At 38.6% G+C, this 23,291-nt stretch overlaps 1 protein-coding gene across 1 annotated transcript in view; it reads right to left on the reverse strand.

Moving 5' to 3' along the window:
* NEBL (nebulette) overlaps nt 1–23,291 on the reverse strand; it is a 346,434-nt gene that overhangs the window by 151,472 nt on the left and 171,671 nt on the right. The window contains exon 4 of the mRNA XM_007457419.1: nt 17,395–17,502. Within this exon, the coding sequence (XP_007457481.1) occupies nt 17,395–17,502 (108 nt within the window). The remainder of the gene's footprint in view (nt 1–17,394; nt 17,503–23,291) is intronic.

The following is a 23,291-nucleotide window of genomic DNA, read 5'->3' on the forward strand; positions in this document are numbered from 1 at the left end:
ATGCATTTAGGAAATTTATTTATTTTCTCTGGGCTTGTTTCATCCATGACATGAGGATAACGACAGCTATTTCTAGGGATTGTTGAGAAAAAGAAATGAAATAACAAATGTGAAAGACTGTGCCCAGCACAGAGTGAGCCCTTCATGAACGTTTGTCCCCAACCTCGTCCTCCATTCAGGGAGGAGGCGTCATCTAAGCCTAAACAGTGGTGCACAGTGTCACGATGACTGACATTCTCATGCTTGAGTCCCGAACAGCTGACTGAGGATAAACCTGCTGACCGTTGTGTGCTTTATGGTGCAAGAAGCCAATCAGGTTTTCTCCAAGACCTGTACATTGTTTCCATATATGGAAATTGTGTTTTCATCTCATCTTTTCGTCATTTGAATGTGAAAACCTGTGTTTTCAAGATGCAGTGGCCCTTGTGTTGCTGGTAGCTAGTCAGGGGGATGAGGTACAAACCTAAGAACATCGGGGCCTTCAAATGTTTCCAAAACGCTCTATTCTGTAAGCTGGGTATTGGGTACATGTGTGCCCATTTTATTACTATTCTTTAAACTGTACATAAGTTTCCATAGACAGTTTTGTTTGTGTAATATATTTTACAATTTAAAAGGGGGGTGTAGTCTTAATACTGGGAGACTGAAATCAAGGTCACAGGCATGGAAATCCCGATGGCATTTACTATGGATAACTCATAAATATTTTGTGTACTTGAAGTGATGGATTTTTTTGAGCCTCTGATGATATTTTAGAGGATTTACGGTTTAATAATTAGGAGTCCTTTTTTAAATGCACCTCAAAAGTCTATTTCTGAATGACTGCAAATTTCAACAATGACCATCAATGTAATTCAAAGAGTCATGCGTCCAAAGAGAAGGGCAAAACAGGCTAGAGGTCAAGAGACCTTGGTTCTAGCCCCAATTATATTCCTGACAGTGTGGCAGAGTTGCAAGTTAACCTGCAGAGTATTCAGTAAACACAGACTCAATGTCAGGTGGTACTTTGTCTAACACCCTCATCTGCGGTAACTGCAAAATATAGGCTATTTTATGAAGACAGGCTAAAAGCTGCCAAACTGATACTGCCCCCCTCTTCTCGTGCCTTCTCTCAGGACATTTTTTTTTCCCTTTGGTTGTGCCATGCGAGGCGTGAGGGATCTTAGCTCCCCCACCAAGGATCGAACCCATGCCCCTGCAGTGGAGGCGCAGAGTCTTAACCACTGGACCGCCAGGGAAGTCCCACTCAGGACATTTTTTACCCCCAGTTTCAGGTGTGCTTATGGTGGCAAATTAAAAAATAATTTAACTAAATATTTAATTTTAAAGATATTATTGTAATAATCGCAGTGATGATCTAAGGAGTAATCTGCAAAAGTAAACACAGCACTCACCAGTTTAAGAGCCTTCCAGTCGTGTCGTGCTTTGCCATTTACAAGTCACAGTCACAGACATTTGTACTGAGAAATCACACACACACACACACACACACACACACACACACACACAGTAACCACCAACCATGCCCTGAAGTTGCAGGGTTCACAGAGGTGTCAGGAGACAAATGGGTAAGAACGTAGGAAGCAGATGGAAGGACTGTCTCATAAACAGACTGAGCACAGGCTTCATAAACATAAGTGACGTGAAGCACCCCCAAAATAGCAAAGAGTTCGATGAAGTTATCCAGAAGCATGCAATCAGAAAATCTAACAAACTACTCATCATTTTCAGGGTATCTGTGTGTTCTGTGCTTTAGAGGTCAGCATTGTTATTGTTGACTTTTTAATATATTCCGTTTAAGGGGAAGCACCATAATCGTTGTAAAAATTAGAACCTTCAAAGGTTATTATAATCTAACCCTGGAAGCAGAAATAGTCATGGAATAGAGGTTGGAAACAATGCAAATAATTTTAGCCATCTGTCCTGCCTCATGCTAAATATTTCACAATTTTTGACCAATAACATAAAGTCTATGATCAGACAGCAATGGGCTAGTCAGTTTACTCTAAATAACCCTGTGGTGTGGTTTATTTAATTATGTAAGTGACACTAAATTATTTTTATAAGTACAAAAAATGATTTTCCTCCTTAAATAAATAAATAATGACCTACCCTTCACAGTACTTAGTAATTTAACATGCCAAATGCCTTATCTAGCGAAACATAAATGTGAAATAAAGTTATGAAAACATTTACAATAAATGCCCAGGGGTGGACTGGAGCAACTTTTGGAGAAAATGAGGGAAATAAATGGTTAACTGCCAGCGTACGCATTCATGCTGGAGGACACAAAAAGGTTCACAGCAGTTGTTAAATTCATTTAGAGAAACTCACTTTATTTTTCCAACAGAGCTCGCACCAGCTAATCTGTATTACAACCTCCAGGAGTCAATATTCTCAGCAGGTTCGAGATTCGGGCCACACTGATTCAGCTATTTAATCTTGCAAGAGAACGATATTTGGCAGGAAAAGACCCCACAGCACTGAGGGGACGTCCCAGAGGTTCGCTGTCAGCACAGACTGGGCCAAGAACACCGAAAGTGGAAACGAAATAGCACCAACTGATGTTTAGCAATTCATTTCAGTACCTCTCTACTCAAACACATACATACACTCTACATATGTGTGCTGCTAACGGACGCATCACACGTTCATATATGGCTCTTTCAGATCCATGTATTTTGGACCCAGTCATGAAACTTTTTTAACTCAGAACTATCGCTACAAAGGTTGGGAGTAGGAAGGAGATGAAGAAAAATGCCCATAGTTTTACTTTCAAAACCCTTCAACTTCTTAAGCACTGAAAACCAAAATAGAGAGAACATGTATCTGAACTTCTAAATGCATGCAAATATTTATATGTTGATCTTTTTAGCCATCCTGAAGTTAATAAGCCAATCAATACTCTTCTATAGATGAGCATTTTTTACATTTTATATATAATACTATGGTTTGATAAATTTTTAATGATAGCTTCCAGAAGCCCATACTGACAGGCAAACAGGGAATAGGGAAAACAAACACACGACACAGGAAAACTGAAAAACAAAACTGATAGCACCTACTATACAAATGAACTGTATGAATCACTGTTCAAGAAAATGATTCAAGATGATACAAATAGACGGAGAGATACACCATGTTCTTGGATTGGAAGAATCAACATTGTGAAAATGACTCTACTACCCAAAGCAATCTATAGATTCAATGCAATCCCTATCAAACTACCATTGGCATTTTTCACAGATCTAGAACAAAAAAACTGCACAATTTGTATGGAAACACAAAAGACCCCGAATAGCCAAAGCAATCTTGAGAACGAAAAACGGAGCTGGAGGAATCAGGCTCCCTGCCTTCAGACTATACTACAAAGCTACAGTAATCAAGACAGTATGGTACTGGCACAAAAACAGAAAGATAGATCAATGGAACAGGATAGAAAGCCCAGAGATAAACCCACGTACATATGGACACCTTATCTTTGATAAAGGTGGCAGGAATATACAGTGGAGAAAGGACAGCCTCTTCAATAAGTGGTGCTGGGAAAACTGGACAGGTACATGTAAAAGTATGAGATTAGATCACTCCCTAACACCGTACACAAAAATAAGCTCAAAATGGATTAAAGACCTAAATGTAAGGCCAGAAACTATCAAACTCTTAGAGGAAAACATAGGCAGAACACTCTGTGACATAAATCACAGCAAGATCCTTTTTGACCCATGTCCTAGAGAAATGGAAATAAAAACAAAAATAAACAAATGGAACCTAATGAAGCTTCAAAGCTTTTGCACAGCAAAGGAAACCATAAACCAGACCAAAAGACAACCATCAGAGTGGGAGAAAATATTTGCAAATGAATCAACTGACAGAGGATTAATCTCTAAAATTTACAGGCAGCTCATGCAGCTCAATAACAAAAAAATAAACAACCCAATCCAAAAATGGGCAGAAGACCTAAATAGACATTTCTCCAAAGAAGATATACAGACTGCCAACAAACACATGAAAGAATGCTCAACATCATTAATCATTAGAGAAATGCAAATCAAAACTACAATGAGATATCATCTCACACCAGTCAGAATGGCCATCATCAAAAAATCTAGAAACAATAAATGCTGGAGAGGGTGTGGAGAAAAGGGAACACTCTTGCACTGCTGGTGGGAATGTGAATTGGTTCAGCCACTATGGAGAACAGTATGGAGGTTCCTTAAAAAACTACAAATAGAACTACCATATGACCCAGCAATCCCACTACTAGGTATATACCCTGAGGAAACCAGAATTCAGAAAGAGTCATGTACCAAAATGTTCATTGCAGCTCTATTTACAATAGCCCGGAGATGGAAACAACCTAAGTGCCCGTCGTCGGATGAATGGATAAAGAAGATGTGGCACATATATACAATGGAATATTACTCAGCCATAAAAAGAAACGAAATTGAGCTATTTGTAATGAGGAGGGTACGACAGGAATAAAGGACACAGACCTACTGGAGAACGGACTTGAGGATATGGGGAGGGGGAAGGGTGAGCTGTGATAGGGCGAGAGAGAGACATGGACATATATATACTAACAAACGTAAGGTAGATAGCCAGTGGGAAGCAGCCGCATGGCACAGGGAAACCGGCTCGGTTCTTTGTGGCTGTCTGGAGGGGTGGGATAGGGAGGGTGGGAGGGAGGGAGACAAAGAGGGAAGAGATATGGTCGGTGCTTTGTGACCGCCTGGAGGGGTGGGATAGGGAGGGTGGGAGGGAGGGAGACGAAGAGGGAAGAGATATGGGAACATATGTATATGTATGACTGATTCACTTTGTTATAAAGCAGAAACTAACACACATTGTAAAGCAATTATACCCCAATAAAGATGTTATAAAAAAAAAAAAAAAAGAAGAAAATGAGTAAAATTCTCCAAAAACTATTTTAAAACAATGATGGCAAGGGTTCGATTTCTTTACCTCCCAAACCTGGTTAGTTATCCTTCTGATATTAACACAGTGTTTCCCTCTATCAAGCACTTATCACTGTGCTACAATTATCTGCTCACCTTTTATAGGGTAACCTACAAGCTCCATGAGGTCAAGGGTCATATCTATTTTATTTCTCATTAAATCCCCACCTCCTAGCAGAGTGCCTGGCACAGAGCAAACACTCAAAATGTTTGTTAAATCAGCTATTGTTTTCAAAAGTGGTTTCTTTTGAAAAAGAAATAGGGGGGGCGGGCACAGATCTACAGGTACACATTTGAAATCTGCACTTTTGAAAATATGATACTAATCTTTCAATAATCTTGCCTCAATCTACATTTCAGTGATGGTGTCTCTCTGCACTCTCACAAGTAGATGCTGGGTGTTCCTAACCTTATATTCATTCCTTTCTTCCCTTGCTCATTTCAGTGCCAACTCCCTCATTTGTGACTTCACGTTGCATTAAGCCTCTCCTTCTCCATGAAAGCCTTTCCCAAACACTTCACGCATTCTAGCTTGGGCATAAATGCATGCAAAAAGTGGTTTCTCATTTTTTTTCTGCAAGCTACAGGGGCTGGTGGAATGTGATGTCCACAGCAAATGTTTAAGGTTTAACAAACAGGCATATACATGTAAGGGAACAGTGAAGGCAATTTCTACTTGTATCTTATTATTTACAGTCAAAGCACTCTGTTCTGGAGGATTCAAACATGTACACTTTGTTTGGGGAAATCAATTCTGTCTATCAAAAATAATAAGTGTTAGGAAGAACAGAATGATATTTTTAGGTTTCTTTCTTCTAAATCTATACCCTTTTTCACAGTTTGCTAATAAACACAGGCAAATTCTGACACTCATAATTCTAAGAAGGCAATGATACAAAAGCTTAATTCACTTAAAAGTTGGCTTTGTTACAGTTAATACAGCCACAAGAGGAAAAATAAATCATAAATGTGAGCAAACAAAAAAATGATTGCTTCTTGTCCTTGGAAAAGTCTGCGGGTACTTTACAAAAGTAATATGTCCTTCAAACAGAAATTTGGAGCTACCCTTTTACAAGCATCATTGCACATGATTCTGTACAGAAAAGGAAAAGCCTACAAAGCAGCCTTGACAATGGGGAAAGAAAAGAAAGCTAGAGTAGAAAGTATAAGCAAAAAATAAAGAAAAGCAATTTTCGTGACAATTCTTCTAGGAAAATGAAATGCAAATTAGAGAACATATCTGCATATGCTTGAAAAAGAGAAACATTCTTCTAACTTCCAGTCATGCAATTTTCTTTAATTGTCTAAACTTGGCTTGGGTTACCAATGGGTTTTAATTAAATCTCTGTATAATATCTCCCTTGACTCATGACCTCCTAATAAGTTAAAATGACGTTTGACTATTACACCTATTAACTGAAAAAACAACAGGTTTTAAACCTACCTCCAAAAATCCATTGAAATGATAATTGTGGCATAATTATTAATGATAGTCACATGTGGGGGCTCCACAACTATATCAGTAAGATTTCTGTGTTTTCTTCAACATTTAGTATGTGCTCACTGTAGATACATCCCAAGAGGTATAATAAAATCTGGAAGAAAATTCAGATACTTTTTAAGTTTTAAATCTGTATAATGTACTGGAAATTGAGACTTTTTTTTAAAAAAGCTAGTCTTTATTAGACTTGCCCTGTGGCATGGGAATATTTCTTTTCTATTGTCACACCTCTGCCCTCTTTTTTCTTCATATCCACCCAGGTCAAACTGCCAGCACAGGACACGTGAAATCTATATTCTGAGCTACGTAATTCAACTGAGGCCTGGAGAACTTAAAAATATAATTACACCTGTGAGTTACCTTTGTTTCCATAAATGATCCTCGATGAAAACCACAAATAAAAAGAGGCCTGAAAGGGCCAATTGGCCCTAATCCTTAATTAAGGATTGGAAAGAGGAACTAGACATTTTTTAAAGATTGTTCGGTTTGAAAATAGGAAAAAATTTAAAAACTGAATGGGCAAGTTTTCCTGGAATAGCAACAGGTGATATCATCTACCTCCACTAAAGACAATGACTTATGATAGTAGCTTATGTATCTAAGCATATCTAAAACATATGTTACTTATCTCAAAATTATCCTGTGATTTATGTAGATCATTTCTCATAATGCCCTGTTATGGACTGAATTGTGCCCCACCCCCAAATTCATATCTTAAAGCCCTAATCCCCAATGTGACTGTATTTGAGATGGGGACCTTTAAGAAAGTAATTAAGGTTAAATGAGGTCCTATGGGTGGGGTCCTGATCCAATTCAACTTATGTCCTTACAAGAAGAGGAAGAGCCACCAGAAGTCTCCTTCTCTCATGCACATGCACTGAGGAAAGGAAAGCAGCCATCAGCAAATGAGGAAGAGAGCTCTCACCAGAACCCAACACAGATGGACCTTGACCTGGAACTTCCAGCCTCTAGAACTGTGAGTAGATAAATGTCTGCTGTTTAAGCCACACAGCCCATGCTATTTTTTGTTATGTCTGCCCAAACAGACTACTGTAAGCCCTATTTTTTTCAGGTACTTACTCATCAAAAAGAATTCCCTGGCTATGACATTTTAAAACAGGGACAGTCCTTGCATTTCTAATATGATGAAATTCTTCAATGCCACGTTAGAAACCAAATGGTCCTGGCTTTACTTAGAGAATACTACTGTAATCTTTGGATAAAACTACAGAAATCACTGAATATTTAAGTAAAAATAGGAGAAAGTGAAAAATAGGTGTTTATCAAGCAGCACAAAAGGAAAAAAAATAACCAAATCAAAGCAATCTTAAAAGCTAAGAATGATCTTTCAAAGAGAAGTTTAAAGAGACACAATGTGCAAAATTAGTCAATATTTTAAATATTATTATATTCATTTATTCAACACACATTTATGGAGCACCTGCTATGTGTCAAGCACTATTCTAGGCATTAGCAATTTTGTGTTGAAAGGATAGATTAGTTCCCTACCCAACTGTGGCACATATCCTAGGAAAAGTTTAATTTGCCTAGACTGAGAAGTAGATGTGAAACAGGAGGGAAGGGGGCAGGGCACAACCTTTAAAAGAATAATATAGCCATTGGACAGGACAAAAACTGGTTAGAACCAACTAGGTCCAAGATGGTGGAAGATTCAACTTCCAGTGGACCTTGAGCCTCATTATACACTCATTGTAATACATTAGCGTACGCTAAATGACACACCCACCAGCACCATGACGGTTCTGAGGCTGACCATAAAAGGCCAAAAAGTAGGCAGTGAACCAATTCCTGGAAATCTCTGCCCATTCCCCTAAACAGTCGGAATAATCCTCCCACCTGTTAGCCTACGAAATTACCCAGACCATAAAAACTAACCACCCCATATTTCAGGGCCTCTTGGCTTCTGAGATGGCCCACTCTGTCTGTGGAGTGTGTTTCTCCCAAGGTCACTCTAGCCTTTTTTGATGGACCACATTCTGTCTATGGAATGTATATCTCTCTAAATAAATCCACTTCTTACCTATCACTTTGCCTCTCACTGAATTCTTTCTGCAATGAGACATAAAGAACCTGAGCTTCATTACATCCTGAGACCAGGTGTGTGATCTCAATTAAAAGACAGTGGGTTCAAGTCCCAATCTGGGTTTTGGCTGAGTTCAAGTCCTGGCCTGTCAGTGCAAGTCCCAATCTGTCTGAGTTGTGTGGTTTCAGATGGAAAGGCAGACTCTTTCGTAAAAGAAAAAAAAAAAAAAGAAGAAGAAGAAATGGAGAAAATGACACCCTTAAAGGAATTCAGTCCTTTACTGAACAAGTATATTTATGTAACTACTTTGTGCTAGAAAATGATGCAATGGAGGAAAGATCTGGGAGTTTTAAGGAAGAAAATCCATGTGATATCTACACAGATCTTAAAAGAGATGTTTGATTAAAATCAATATAGAAAGGTTAGAACTCCTATAATAATCTCTATTATAAGATGAAACTCACACAATGCTAGGAGTCACTCCTCAAAGTCTCAAAATGGGTATGTTAATTAGTGGTAGTCCTGGGTAAGCTGTCCCAGAGCCCACAGCCTTGGGCAGAGTGAGAAGCCACAGGAAGATCTATCTGTTGGCACGAGAAGTCAATTCATTTGTTTATCAAACTTGGCTCCACGCTAGGCCCTGGGGCTAAAGAGAAAAAGACACAGCCCGGTCTTCATAGAGTTCAGTCCAGGAGGAAGATAGTTCATAATGCAACTCTAGAACCACAATGCCAGGGAAGCGAGAGGAAGATCGAGGTCATGGGAGAAAAGACAACCTCTGAGCTGAGTATGGCTAGGGAGCGGGTACCATCAGCCTTCCAGACAGACGTTTGAAGTGGATCGCGCTCAGGGTCCAAGAGGGACCCCAGGCTGGAGATCTCAGCTGGCACTAAACCAGGGACAGCCTCATTCCACGCCAAAGGTTTTACACTTTAACCCAAAGGCCATGGGGAGACATTGACAGATTTTAAGGAAGAGAGTGACAAGATCAGATGTGCACTTTAGGAACCTTGAAAGAAACCACAAGGAGAGCAGCTTACCAGGGAGGAGGGGCAGTAGAATGACAGGTGAGAACAGTCAGAAGACCATTCCCACAACCCAAGCAAGGGACAGGGAGGGCCAAATTAAGGATGTGACAAGATAGGTAAAGTGCAAAGCATCGTTCTCGGTGATACAAAACATAAATTGAAAAAGACATGGATAATCTTCATCTTCACAAAGTCAGAGAGGTACAACACATACCACGTGAAATGTTAATTAAAACCAAAACGTGGAATGCAATGTGTGAAGTCGGTGCTACAGGTAACAGTGCTATCGTCAAAGTACTGTCATGATTCAGAGATTAGAAAGATCGCTACTCCTGGGGTCTGAATGTGTGCCTGGGATCAGGGGGTGGGAATGTAATTAACAGATAGTGTGAAATTGTTCCAAACCAGAGGAAAGACTCATGAAAAGCCCAGAACAGAGTAAATAGCCAGGCCTAAAAGAAATGGAAAAATAGTGTTGAAGGACAGTGAAAGATAAGGTGAAAAATAATTTAGGAGCAGATTGTAGAGGGTCCTTAGAGTCAGAAATTAAGGAGTTTAGGAGATTAGACTTTATCCTACTCAAAGGGGAGGTCCAAGGGAAGTTTTTTAGTGGGTTATAATTAGGGTCATGATGAAAAAGATATTTTGAGTCCTCTGGTGACAGTGTTTAAGATACAATGGAAGGAGCTGAGAGAGCTTGAAAGGAGATAGGGCCAATTAGGAGACCCCTGTAATAACTTAGGCAGGATAAGGGCCTGAACCCAGCAGGATTGAAAAGAAAGGAATGGGCGTGGGGGGGGGGGGGGAGGGGGGGATGGGGTGGGGGATAGCCAGGCCCTGGGGCTGCCACCGGGAGCTGCTACCCTTGCTAAGGCCCATTACTCACTCAGTCACTTGGCCAGACTCTGCCCCCAGGCAGCTCGTCCACCTGCCTCTCTCTGAATAATACACACACCTAGCAGGGAGCCATCACTTTCGCAAATAGCTGAGAGCACCGCCCAGACTACTGTTTGGCTATTAAGAGTTCAGATGCCCAAAAAAAGGAAGGGGGGTGGGGGGGGGGGGGGAAGGGATTTCACAAAAGAAGGACCTTCAGAAACTGTTTGCTGAATCCTTAATCTCTGTTTCCAAAAGGAAGTCATATGTGTTAATTCTTTTATCATGGGGGCCCTTCCCAAACCTCCTCTTTAGACAGAATACCATTTTACAATGAAAACTCTTGTACTTGCCATGCACAAGTAATTACTGGTCTGGGATGTATTTGTTTCTTTAAGTGACTGTGGCTAAAAAATTGAGGATAAAAAGAAGAGATCAACCTTTGATGTTCTGCCCTAGGTGGAAAAATAAAGCAAAACCAGGTGTAAGGGAAACCATGGATTTAGATGAGAAAGGACGAAGAGGTAATTTTCCGTACATTTTTCTCATGAATACTTTTATAAGTATTCCTCATAGAAATACTTTCCCTAAGGAGAGGTTGTGATTGGGTATGTCAAAGTGTTTTGAAACGAATAAACCATTCATACATGTGGTAGGTATTATAAGGAAAATACATGTTATTGCCCTATCACTTTCTTTGACATATTCGATCTTTGCTTTAAAGATAATGCTGCTGACCCACTATTACTCAGCAGTGCATCGGAGTTACTGGTTGAGATAAGATGGGGATAAAGCATGGGTCATTAAGGTAACACACAAATTCACTCTGTGAAAATACTAGATTTCAAGGGCTTAAACTGAAACCACTGACCTCATCACTAATCACCTATATTAACCAGCCCAGTTATGAGTTATAACAAACTGTCTGTTATAACAGAAATAACCATTCTCCTTTCAAACTGCCTGGTGTACTAGATTTCACTACTCAAAATCAGAAGATTCCATATCAGTTTTTCATTAGTTATAAAACAGTTACGCTTCTTGTATGAGGAACAAAATTAACAATCTATTTCAATATGGAATGGTGTTTACCCTTCCCACCTTTAAAAAAAAAAATCTTATGTTTGCTCAATATAAAAAAAAAAAGAAAGAAAAACTCTATGTCAGTTGTTCAGGTTCAAATAAGACCTAATTGCCTCATACACTATAATTTTGCTACCAGTTTACAATTAGCATGCATTTTTCATGCATGAGTTGACCCAATTACATAACAAATTTTGCCTTTGGGGATTTCTCCCGACTGCTTGTCTTCTGTCCACCATACAACTCAATTTCACACCATCAGCAGCTTGAACATGGCCACAGTTAGTCTCTGTCAAAATGATTTATTTAAATTACAAACAGAGACCAGATCCCCAGATAATCAACCCTACCCTCATGCTCACCCTTACACTCAACATAACTTTGAATCAAATCTTTTAATAGTCCATAGACACTGCTATTCAGTTATTAGGCCATGTTTACCTCCAATAATCTAATATTTTTGAAGCTAACTCACAAAATCTCAGGGAACTAAATCAGCAGTATCCATGTGAGCTTATTAATGGGCATATAATTTATTTTGCATTCTAAGAAGTCAATGAAAAATTATGTAGCTGTCTCAAAAAAGCTAAAAATAATTACATTTCAATATCAAATTACAGAGAGACTCTTTTCTATAATGTTAAAAAAAAAAAAAAGAAAGAAAGAAAAAAGGCTTCAACCTGAACTTTTCCTGTAAAGCAAGCAAGCATTTCTGGGTATGCTAACTGTGAAAATGGCAGTGAAAAGAGGTATTTGGGAAACAGGGTAGATAACCATAGGGATAGATACTTATAGGGTAAGGGACAGAACACACAGCAGATGAAAACACTATGGTCTGTATTGTCTGTGGGCCAGTGATCTAAGGAAAGGGAGTTCTAGAGATTCCCACTGAAGCCAACACACACAGGCACACATGCAGGCATACATATACATACGCACAAGTATTTCCTCTGTGAGTCAAGGCACAAATCTTAACAAATCACATAATGGTATACTTACCATTTCAGTCGCTCTGTAAAATACAAGATTTTGTCATCTGGGTTTTTTAATTTTTTCCCCCTTCCCCTTCACACGATATTTTTCCACCACCTGAAATAAATGAGAAAATAAACATCTAGATTTTATCTACAGCACAAAGATTGTCAAAGTCTCTCGGGGTTGAACTTTATCATTTTATTTCACAATTTATCCACAGACTGTCTCAGCTAATTGAAAATACAGCTTATATTAGTGTGTAAACAGGCAAACTGGAACACATCAATAATCTTCAGGCTGGACTGAGTCCCTCAGATGTCTGGTGGTGATTCTGCCTTGCTATCCTGCTGCAGATTCCCTGAATGTACTGATTATAAACTTGAAGGTGGTAACCACATGAATTAGAAACAGCCTTTACAATTACCCACGCAAGCTAGAGCTATGAGGACAACGGAGAAAAGGCTTTTTTTAATGTTCAAATGCACAGGAATTCCTCAATTCACATTTGTACGTTGTCCTTTAAGAACATTTTCCTAAAATATCACTAAGTAATGAGGGTGTACTAGGACATTTCTGCCATTTCTGAATTTAGGACCTAGAATGTATGACCTAGGGAGGTGGGGTAAGCAATCAGACATCTTCTGGAATTTCATGGAAAATTTTTTTCTTTATTTTGGGAACCAGTTCTTTTTCTTTCCAACCATTCTGTAAATTGTGAAATCCTGCCTCTTTTCTTATTCTTTCTGCAGCTATACTAAGGGAGTAATATAGCAGAAGAATTTTAAATTGCAGCATTTAATAAATCTCCAGGTTCAATATGTTGGCATTATAGACACCAAAAGAAAGAAGCTGAGGCTAAACCTGCTCTCACCCTTTTCATTACACACAATTTCAAATTTACAGTTGTATTTCATCCCACACCTCAGTAACATAAACAGACTGAGTAGGCATTTCCAAATGATTTCAAATCTTTGACAAATGAATATGAGAGTGTCTGGAAAATTTTCATAACACTGACACAGACACAAGCAATCAAAAATGCCCATTCATCCGTAACAGATTACCCAAAACACCTAGGAGTCGTCATTAAATCCACTGTTTTATGTCTTTATATTTTCCTTAGTCCAAAAGGTATTAAAGGCAGCTTAGAAGGATCCAGACAATATTCAAAGATAAACCAAAAACAAGTAAAACAATGAAGCAAATGGAAAAATAAAGATCGCAAAGACCCTGACTTAGTTAACCCACCTACATCAACCCACATTAAACCTGGAGCTCAAATCTCCTATCCCTTGTGATTTTCAGGATAAGCCCACTCCATCCCAGCATCTCCAGCAGGAAGATGCTGGTGTCTCTTCAGTCTGACCTTCTTCCTCCCAAAACAGACACAATCTAGGCCACTGTCAAAAATTATCTGTCTGGATCTGGCCAATAAATTTCAGGGTTTGGGTTTATCTGAAAGCAATGCGGAAAACTAGACTACCCAGAGTACCACTTTTCAGATTAACCCAAGTTTCTTATGGAAAAAAGATCCTTGAGTAATATGGAAAACCTGTGAGGTCACAGGAAAATTCATGAAGCTGTAGCCTTACAAATGAATAATAAACTCACTAGACCTCAGAATATTTAACAGCTTCTTTTCTTCAAGAGTAAATCCCTAACTCCTTGTGCACTGTTGGTAGGATCGTAAATTGGTGCAGCCACTATGAAAAACAGTATAGAGGTTCCTCAAAAAATTAAAAATAGAACTACCATATTATCTAACAATTCCACTTCTGGGAATATATCCAAAGGAATGAAAAATCCTATCTCAAAAAGATATCCGCACTCCCATGCTCATTGCATCATTATTCACAATAGTGAAGACATGGAAACAACCTAAGTATCCATCAATGGATAAGTGGATAAAGAAGTTTTGAGATATATGTATGTATGTGTACACACACACAAACACAAACACACACACACACACACACACACTGGAATATTTTTCAACCATAAAAAACAAGAAAATCCTACCACTTTCAACTATATTGATGGACCTTGAAGGCATTATGCTACGTGAAATAAGTCAGAGAGACTTATTGACAAATACTGTATGATCTCACTTATATGTGTAATCTAAAAAACAAAGAAACAAAACACACACCGAACTCATATGAAAAAAGATCAGTTTTGTGGTTACCAGAGGGGTGGAGAGAGGGAGAACTGGAGGAAGGTGGTCAAAAGGTACAAACCTCCAGTTATAAGGTAAATAAGTATTAGGAATGTAATGTACAACATGATGATTATATGTACAACTGCTCTATGATATACAGGAAACTTGTTAGAGTAGATCCTAAGAATTCTCATCACAAAAAGAATTTTTTTTTCTTTTCTTTTTATTGTATCTATTTGAGATGATGATGTTAACTAAACCTACTGTGGTAATCACTTCACAATACATGTAAATCAAATCATCACGCTGCACACCTTAAACTTATACAGTAATGTATGTCAATTATTTCTCACTAAAACTGTTAAGAATAAATCCCTAACAGTAATATTATGAAATCTATATTTTCTTACTGCTATCCAAATAGTAATACGCCTCATCACAGCTAAAAGAACTACTTATAAGACTGCTATCTATGGTTGCTAACATCAAGAAAGTGGCACAAATTTTTTTTTTAAAGATGTTATCTAATTTAAATACTTCTAAAAATCAGGACTGTCTATATTACAGGCTTAATCTAAATAGTATTTTGCATATACTGCTACGTATATGGTAAATATAGATTTATACGTACCTGGGTTATAATGGTTTTTTGCATAATTAAGAATGGATCTGCAAACAGCCTCTGGTATTGAATAAAATGTATATTCCTGCTAATGATAAAGGTTGGTGAAATGATCAGTTCTTTTCTTATTAAGTATGAATAATGACTTAATTTGAATATAAATTAAAAGGCTTACCTTTGAATCAACTGCAATCCTTACGTTTGCTGTCATGTAGATGTCTTAAGTAGAAATGTTTAGTTCTTTTTGAAATAAATTTGTGATAGTTGAAGATTTATGTTGTAACTTTGTTTTATGCAGCATTATTTTTATTTTTTTAAAAAGGTTCTCCAAAAGTAATCCAAAAAAAGAAACATTACTGAATGTAACTGACAGTGGGACATATCTCTAATTTGTATTTTAAAAAACAAAAATAGGGTTTTGATTCAAGGAAAGAATGACAGGGAAGAAAGACGATGGACTCAATCTTCAGTATTAATGATTGGTGGGGTTGTGAGGATGAGGTAGAAAAACTAAGGGACAAAAGCCATGAATCCTTAAAATTCAACCCTTTCTCTTCGAACAAAAAAGTCCTTACTGAAATAAAATGTCCATTTAAAGAGCAAACAACGGATAAACCTTAGGGAATATGGCAAAACAAAGTGTCTGCTCTGTCTCCTCTCACTCCCTAAATAAATTTTTAAAATACTGAATAATTCTGTTTTTGAACTTCTGACACATAAAATTCTTTCTCAGATTATAGCCTATGATTCTATCTGCAAATTGTTAATATATATATGTATATTATGATGATGGCCAAATACCAGTGAGTTTAAAACAATCTGCTAATTAAAAATTTCCTAGAAATTAATGCTACGCAATTTAAAACATCTCAACACACAAATTTTGGTGATTGTACAAGTGACACACAAAATAGACTTCTCGTGAAAAATGGTATGCCTCTTGCATATTTGCTCATACTTTTATATCATGTACACAGTTGTTGATTTTCATTCATATTTCCTCTTGAATACCTAACACTGAGTTAACTTTTTTCTGGAAAAAAATTCATTTTGATGCACTTCATATAATACTTTAGAAGAAACATAATTAGCACTTTTAATAAGTACTCGGTTAACAATTTTGGTCCCTAATATGTTTTGAACTTCTGTTAGTCTCAATTTTCTTTTTCAAGAAAACGCTATTACTGAACAAGACGCAGCTTTCAAATCCAAAGCAACTTCAAAGGTAAATGTTTATTTCAAAAATTAGATGTAATACGCCATTTCAACAAATATCTAATTTAAAATATGAAATCTTAAATATACACAATTAGAAAACATGAGATTTCTCCAGATAACTAACCTTACATGTATACATTGTATACTATCCCAGTGCAAAAAATTAACTGATGGCTTTAATATTTACCTATACAAGTCCTATTTTGGAAAAATTCAAAAGCTGAGAATCATTCAAAAAGAAATAAGATGCTAAATTACAATAATGTCTTTTAATAGCAATATTATTATTTCTAAATACACAATTAATTTATTTACAATTAATTTATTCAATTGAATTGATTTACTAAATAAATCAATTTACTAGATAAATCAGTTTAATAAATAAATTAAAAGTGTATTCAGAAATATACAGGCATACCTCAGAGATATTGCATGTTCAGTTCCAAAACAGCTCAATAAAGCAAATATCACAATAAAGCAAGTCCCATGAATTTTTTGGTTTCCCGGTGCATATAAAAGTTATGTTTATACTATACTGTTGTCTATTAAGTGTGCGATAGCATTATGTCTAAAAAAATGTACCTACCTTAATTTAAAAATACGCTATTGCTAAAAACTGCTAACCATAATCTGACAACACGAGGTTGCCACAAACCTTCTGTTTGTAAAAAACACATTATCTGTGAAGTATAATAAAGCAAAGCATGATACAATGAGGTATGCCTGTAGTCACTGCTATTAAAGTGTTAGGCTCTTGATAACTGTGATGAAATCAAAGGGAAGGAGTTTAAAAGGTTAACTTGGCATATTTTCTGAGGATACTGAGTACTGCTTGCATCCCATAGCAATAAGAACACTTCCAAGTTGCCCAATTTCACTTTCTCACCAGAAATACAAGTTAGGGTATTACATCACTGAACAAAAGGTCACCTACATTACTGATTTGTTCCTGAGTCCTCTTCAGCCTCTGTAGTTCAGGAGTGTCTGTAACAATGCTGAAGCCCCTTCCTTTGCTTTCTTCAAAATCTCTTTTGTACTTGACCTAACAGAAATAGAAGTGAAAGAAAGAAAGGAAGAAAAAGAAAAGTAAGCAAAAGAATCACAAATCCCACTCGGGATAGATGGGGGCCATATAAGCTGCTAAAACTGGAAGCAGAGTCTCCAGGAACAGCTCTATTAGCAGGTGGCACAGTGCATAGCTAGACTGCTTGGTTTGTGTTCCAGCAACCACTGTGTGACCTTAGGCAAGTTACTCAACCACTCTGTGCCTCGGTGGTCTCATTTGTAAAATGGTGATGATAACAACAATAATAGTATTTAAATAATGCTATTTAGTAGGTTGAAAGATCAAATGTCTTAATTCACATACCTAGCCCACAAGAAGCAAGCAAGTACTCCATAATAGTTATTATTATCATCATTAATAGTTATACTAAAACTGACAAAAATGTAGAAAAAGAAAGTTAAATTTGCTCCCATGGCTTGTCTTGTCAGTGACAAAGCATCATTTTGAGCCTGGACAGCACTATGGAGGAGGGAGACATACAACATTATCAACAGCAGCCCTGTCCTAACAAAGTTTTCATTCTGTTTCATAAGGCAAAGCATATGGACATGATTATACAATGTTGTACTGCCAAACGTTGACTATGTAAATGCTTATGAAAATATTTATAGAACAGGCCACACCTAGAGATTAAAAGGCTTCAAGCGCATGCCCTTGGCATACTGTGTGAGGTACCTAAGTTTTTTTCGGTATTTAAACATATTTCTCTTCTAATTACAACCCAGTGAGGCTGAATTTTACAGTTTCCTCAGGGGATTGGAATAGCTAGTGCTTAATCTTACTAGGGCCCCACCTCCTATTATTAGCATAATGACAATAACTTTCACACCAGTTAAATATCCTGCTTGTTAATGACTGAGATGGTTACATCACTTGGACTGTTCTTATTTCTTTAAAAGGCTAGATATCAAGACATATGGAAACATATTTTTGATAACTCATATAATCCCCATTTCCACATTCATAATTATCAGCTTCAAATTAAAACTTAAATTAATAATTAACATTTAGGGTAGCTAATAAAAATGATTCTGTAAATGCTACTTTCTAAATACATTTGAAAAGTCTCCTTAACTGATCATGAAATGACTGTTTTTGTTGAGTTGCGTTTGTCTTTAAATACTCAATTCTCTCTGTCCATGAGGCTACTGGAAGATTTCCTTTTACCTGAAGAGCTTAAAAAAAAAAAAAACTCAGATGACAATAAATAAAAAGAAACAGATACTCTCATCACTTTTAGCCTAAGAATATCTAATTTTCCCTCCACGTTTCGTTTGAATGTATAAAAGTACTAAAACCCTTACTTTATTTCCATAAGTAAAAGGTCAAATAAACCACATTATTTTTCTTCTACAGAAAATGCTGAATGAGATTAGCCTTCTAACTCTCAATCTCCCAGCATGTGTGAAGATACACACCAGTACATTCTCAGGGTTTTATGCCTAACTAAGCAGGGAAGACATTTAGCTTTGCTTGAAGTAAGCACTAAGGTGCAGAGCAGTAGAATAATAAAAGTAAGAAAGATGATGGCAAGGTTATAGTAGCAACAGGAATGAAGAAATAAGAAGAAAAATCTATAAGCCAAGTTCTAACATCCCTAACACCAATTTCAGAGAAGACACAATCACATATTCTTTTTGTGATTAGCCTGGGTTTTTTTTTTAATGGCAATTTCCAAAGAAAGAACTGAAAAGAAAAAAACAGTAAATTTTGGAATCGTAACTTTTGAGTTAATTACCATTTAAGTGTCCTTTCCACATTCACAAGACACATAAGAATCATCTGATTTGGGCTTGCCACATTAAGTGACTAGTTTTGAAGAGTATACAATCACTTCCATAACTGGATTGCAGAGTTTTAGAAGATGTTTAATCCTTTTTTAATGGGGTGATCCACAACCAAGCCTCCTATACTCTTAGCATCAACTCAAGCACCAATCCACCCAGTAAATCTTTACTGCACACAGGGAGCCTTGGAGCCCTTAATCAGTCCCTCTCTTTTCTGTACTCCCAGCCACTTACATCCTCTCTCTCTACTCAGGTCTACTTTTAAATGTTATATCTGATGGTTTGCCAGGTATGCATAGTCTGATTCTGAGAGACAAGTGGATATAAAAATAAAAAGAGCTCAAAGGTCAGAGGGAGGTAAGAGGATTCCTCTCTTCAGTCTCATGTGTTTCCTCTGCCCTCACAACACGACCCCATCCAGCCAGTGAGAGCACTGCACCCTGGGCCCTGGAATCGGCCCACACACAGAATCTGGTGTGTGTCCAAGAGCCCCAGATCTAGGACTTTGGTAGGAACTCTTGGGAAAGGGGTGCTCTTTCTCCACGGTCTGGCTAGTTTAGCAAGCTGTAAAACTGAAGCTGCTGGCCATAATTTGGCCACTACCCAATGATGATGAAGCCAACACAGAGGCAAGCAAAGCAAGAGATCATGAGAGACTCCTGACAACATCATTTGAGCACCTGGATCTAACTCTTCCTAAAGCCAGAACCACCAGGCTTACCAGTTAAGTGAGCTAATATCTCTCCTTTCAATAACCAAAAGAATTCTGATTAATACACAACCCCTAACATGCCTACAACGTATACACATGTACAGCGAGTTTTCCAGAATTATTAACATGTGAATTTCTCCTCATTTACTTCTACACACTGGTTCTTTCTATTTATGACACAAGATTTACGAGTTTATAAAAATAGGGGGGCTTCCCTGGTGGCGCAGTGCTTGGGAGTCCGCCTGCCGATGCGGGAGGCGCGGGTTCGTGCCCCGTTTCGGGAGGATCCCGCGTGCCGCGGAGCGGCTGGGCCCGTGAGCCATGGCCGCTGGGCCTGCGCGTCCGGAGCCTGTGCTCCGCGGATGGGAGAGGCCACAGCAGTGAGAGGCCCGCATAACGCAAGAAAAAAAAAAAAATAGGGGATTGTATCAGGGAAAACGCATTGCTTTAGCAGACAAGAGCCTAGATTTCACATCCCATCCCTGTCACTTACCAGTCACCTCACAGGTCTCCTAGCTTCTCTGAGCCAAAGTTTCCTCATTTCTAATTAGACATTCTGATAAATTCTTAACTAATAAGGCTGTAGGGACTGAATGAGATAAATCACAGGGAAGAACTTTAGAAGGTATAAGGTATTGTGCAAATGCCCAGCATTATCATCATTGTATTAGTTTTGCTTGACTTGAAAGGGTTACCCAGTGTCTCTCATAGGACATCAAAAAGAACAGTCCTAGGGCTTCCCTGGTGGCGCAGTGGTTGGGAGTCCACCTGCCGATGCAGGGGACACGGGTTCGTGCCCCAGTCCGCGAAGATCCCACATGCCGCAGAGCGGCTGGGCCTGTGACCCATGGCCGCTGACCCTGCGCATCCGGAGCCTGTGCTCCACAACGGGAGAGGCCACGGCAGTGGGAGGCCCACATACTGCAAAAAAATAAAATAAAATAAAAAAAGAAAGGGAAGAAGGGAGGGAGCAGGGGAGCGAGAAAGAAGGGGAGTAGAAGCAGACAACAGGAGTATGGCCCAGACCCAGAGGTAAGAGAGGAACCCCATATTCAGGGACTGAAAATGGCTCCATTTTGGCTGAAGAAGACGGAAGAGCTGGGAGGTTAAGCTAAGAAACACAGATCTAGATCAGATTTAGAAAGAAATTGCTAGCCATAGTGCTTATCTTAGTCCATTTGGGTTGATATAACAAAAAAGCCATTGACTGGGTGGCTTATAAACAACAAAAATTTATTTCTCACAGTTTAGAGGCTGAAAAATCCAAGATCAAGGTGCAAGCAGATTCGGTGTCTGGTGAGAGCCTGCTTCCTGGTTCACAGATGGCCATCTTCTCACTGTAACCTCGCATGGAGTAAGGGATGAGGGAGCTCTCTGGGGTCTCTTCTATTAGGGCACAAATCCCATTTATGAGGGCTCCACCCTCATGACCAAATTACCTCCCAAAGGCCCCACCTCCTAATATCATCACATTGGGGATTAGGTTTAAACATATGAACTTTGGGAGGATACAAATATTCAGTCCATCACAGTGCTCATATATTAACATTAACTCAACAAGTATTCACTGAGCCTCATATAAGCTGCTCTTAGAAACTCCTGCTCTGTCCCCACTAAAAATGCCTTTTCTTCCCTATGCTTCAGCATTGGCTATAAAATTATCACCTCTGGGGGCTTCCCTGGTGGCGCAGTGTTTGAGAGTCCACCTGCCGATGCAGGGGGACACGAGTTCGTGCCCCGGGGAGATCCCACGTGCCGCGGAGCGGCTGGGCCCGTGAGCCATGGCCGCTGAGCCTGAGCGTCTGGAGCCTGTGCCCCGCAACGGGAGAGGTCACAACAGTGAGAGGCCCGCGTACCGCAAAAAAAAAAAAAAAAAAATTATCGCCTCTGGTCTCTTGTCCTCTATCCTGTTAAAAAGTATTTTATGATGATTCTACAAATAACAATGGCAAGTTATTCTAGGAATGTCATTCTTTGGAATCTCCTCAAATATTCACCTATTTAATTCTTTGCTCATTCAACAAATCGTTATTGAGCACCTACTATGAGCAAAGTACTGTTCCAGAGGTGGGAACAATGCAGCAAAGAAAACAGTCAATGATCCCTGCCTCATGGAGTTTACATTACAGCGGGAGAGAAAGAAAAGATGTGAAATTTATATAAGTTGAATAAATGGTATGTCAGTGGGGGGGGCTAAGAGAAAAATAAAGCAAGAAGTGAGAGGAGAAGGGTCAGGAATGCTGCCCTTTTAAATAGGGTGGTCAGGGAAGGCCTCAGTGAGAAAGTGACCTTGAAGTAAGACCAGAAGGAGGTGAGGGCTATAAGCAGAGCAGCAACACACTGGACTTCTGGTTTAACAGGCTCTTTCTGGCCACTGTATTAACCCACTGGAGTGAGCAAAACAGAAGCCAGAGACCAGTAAGAGGGCAGGCAATTTTGGTCCTCCCCCCTGCAGTCGTCCACTATTAGAGAACATCCCAGGACCACAGAAGACAGAGAGTTCTTGGGCCCAGCCTGAGACCCCGGCCTCCTCGAAAGACCCAGCCAGGTGATCTGCATCTCCTGTCAGAAAAAGGCAGGAAGGACACAGAAGGAGGGAGCAGAGAATCAAGACACAACTGTGAGTTCAGAAAGAGGTAATGCAGTCTCAGTTCCCTGTAGGCTTATCCCTTCAGAACTAAATCAAGGCATTTTGAAAATGCATTCTTAAACTCAAATGCAAGAAATATATACAATGGGCAATTTGACGCCATATTTTTCTTCAGAAGTAACTTAATACATTTCAAATACTGAATGCTACCTAATATTGATATGCTACATACACGTGTAAATGCATGTGTACACACACATACACACACATATTTATCTTCCTGTATTATAGATTAGAACCCTAAATCAAGAATCAAAAGACCTGAATTTAAACCCTAATTCTGTCCTGTGATCTTAATTTGTTCAATTTCTCTAACACTCCTGATCCTCTGTTATAAAATGGAAAAATTTAAAAAAAGCAATACGCTACACAATGTTTGGAGGGTTAACATATATAACATGGGAACATCAAGCAGCAACATGCCCTTACTAGGTCATTAGCAAATATTAGTTTCCTCCTTCTTATTAAATTTCAAAAATGACCTTTATTGCTTAAATATGATTTCTGTCAATGTGTGCATGCTCAGTGCTATTTTGTGTTTGGAGTCATCAGCAAGTAACACTCACAAGTTCAGACAGAAAAAGAGCCTGAAAACCAAGGGTGGTTCTGGCCAAGC

This window comes from Lipotes vexillifer, unplaced genomic scaffold, assembly GCF_000442215.2.
Source record: "Lipotes vexillifer unplaced genomic scaffold, Lipotes_vexillifer_v1.1 scaffold1332, whole genome shotgun sequence".
NCBI lineage: Eukaryota > Metazoa > Chordata > Mammalia > Artiodactyla > Lipotidae > Lipotes > Lipotes vexillifer.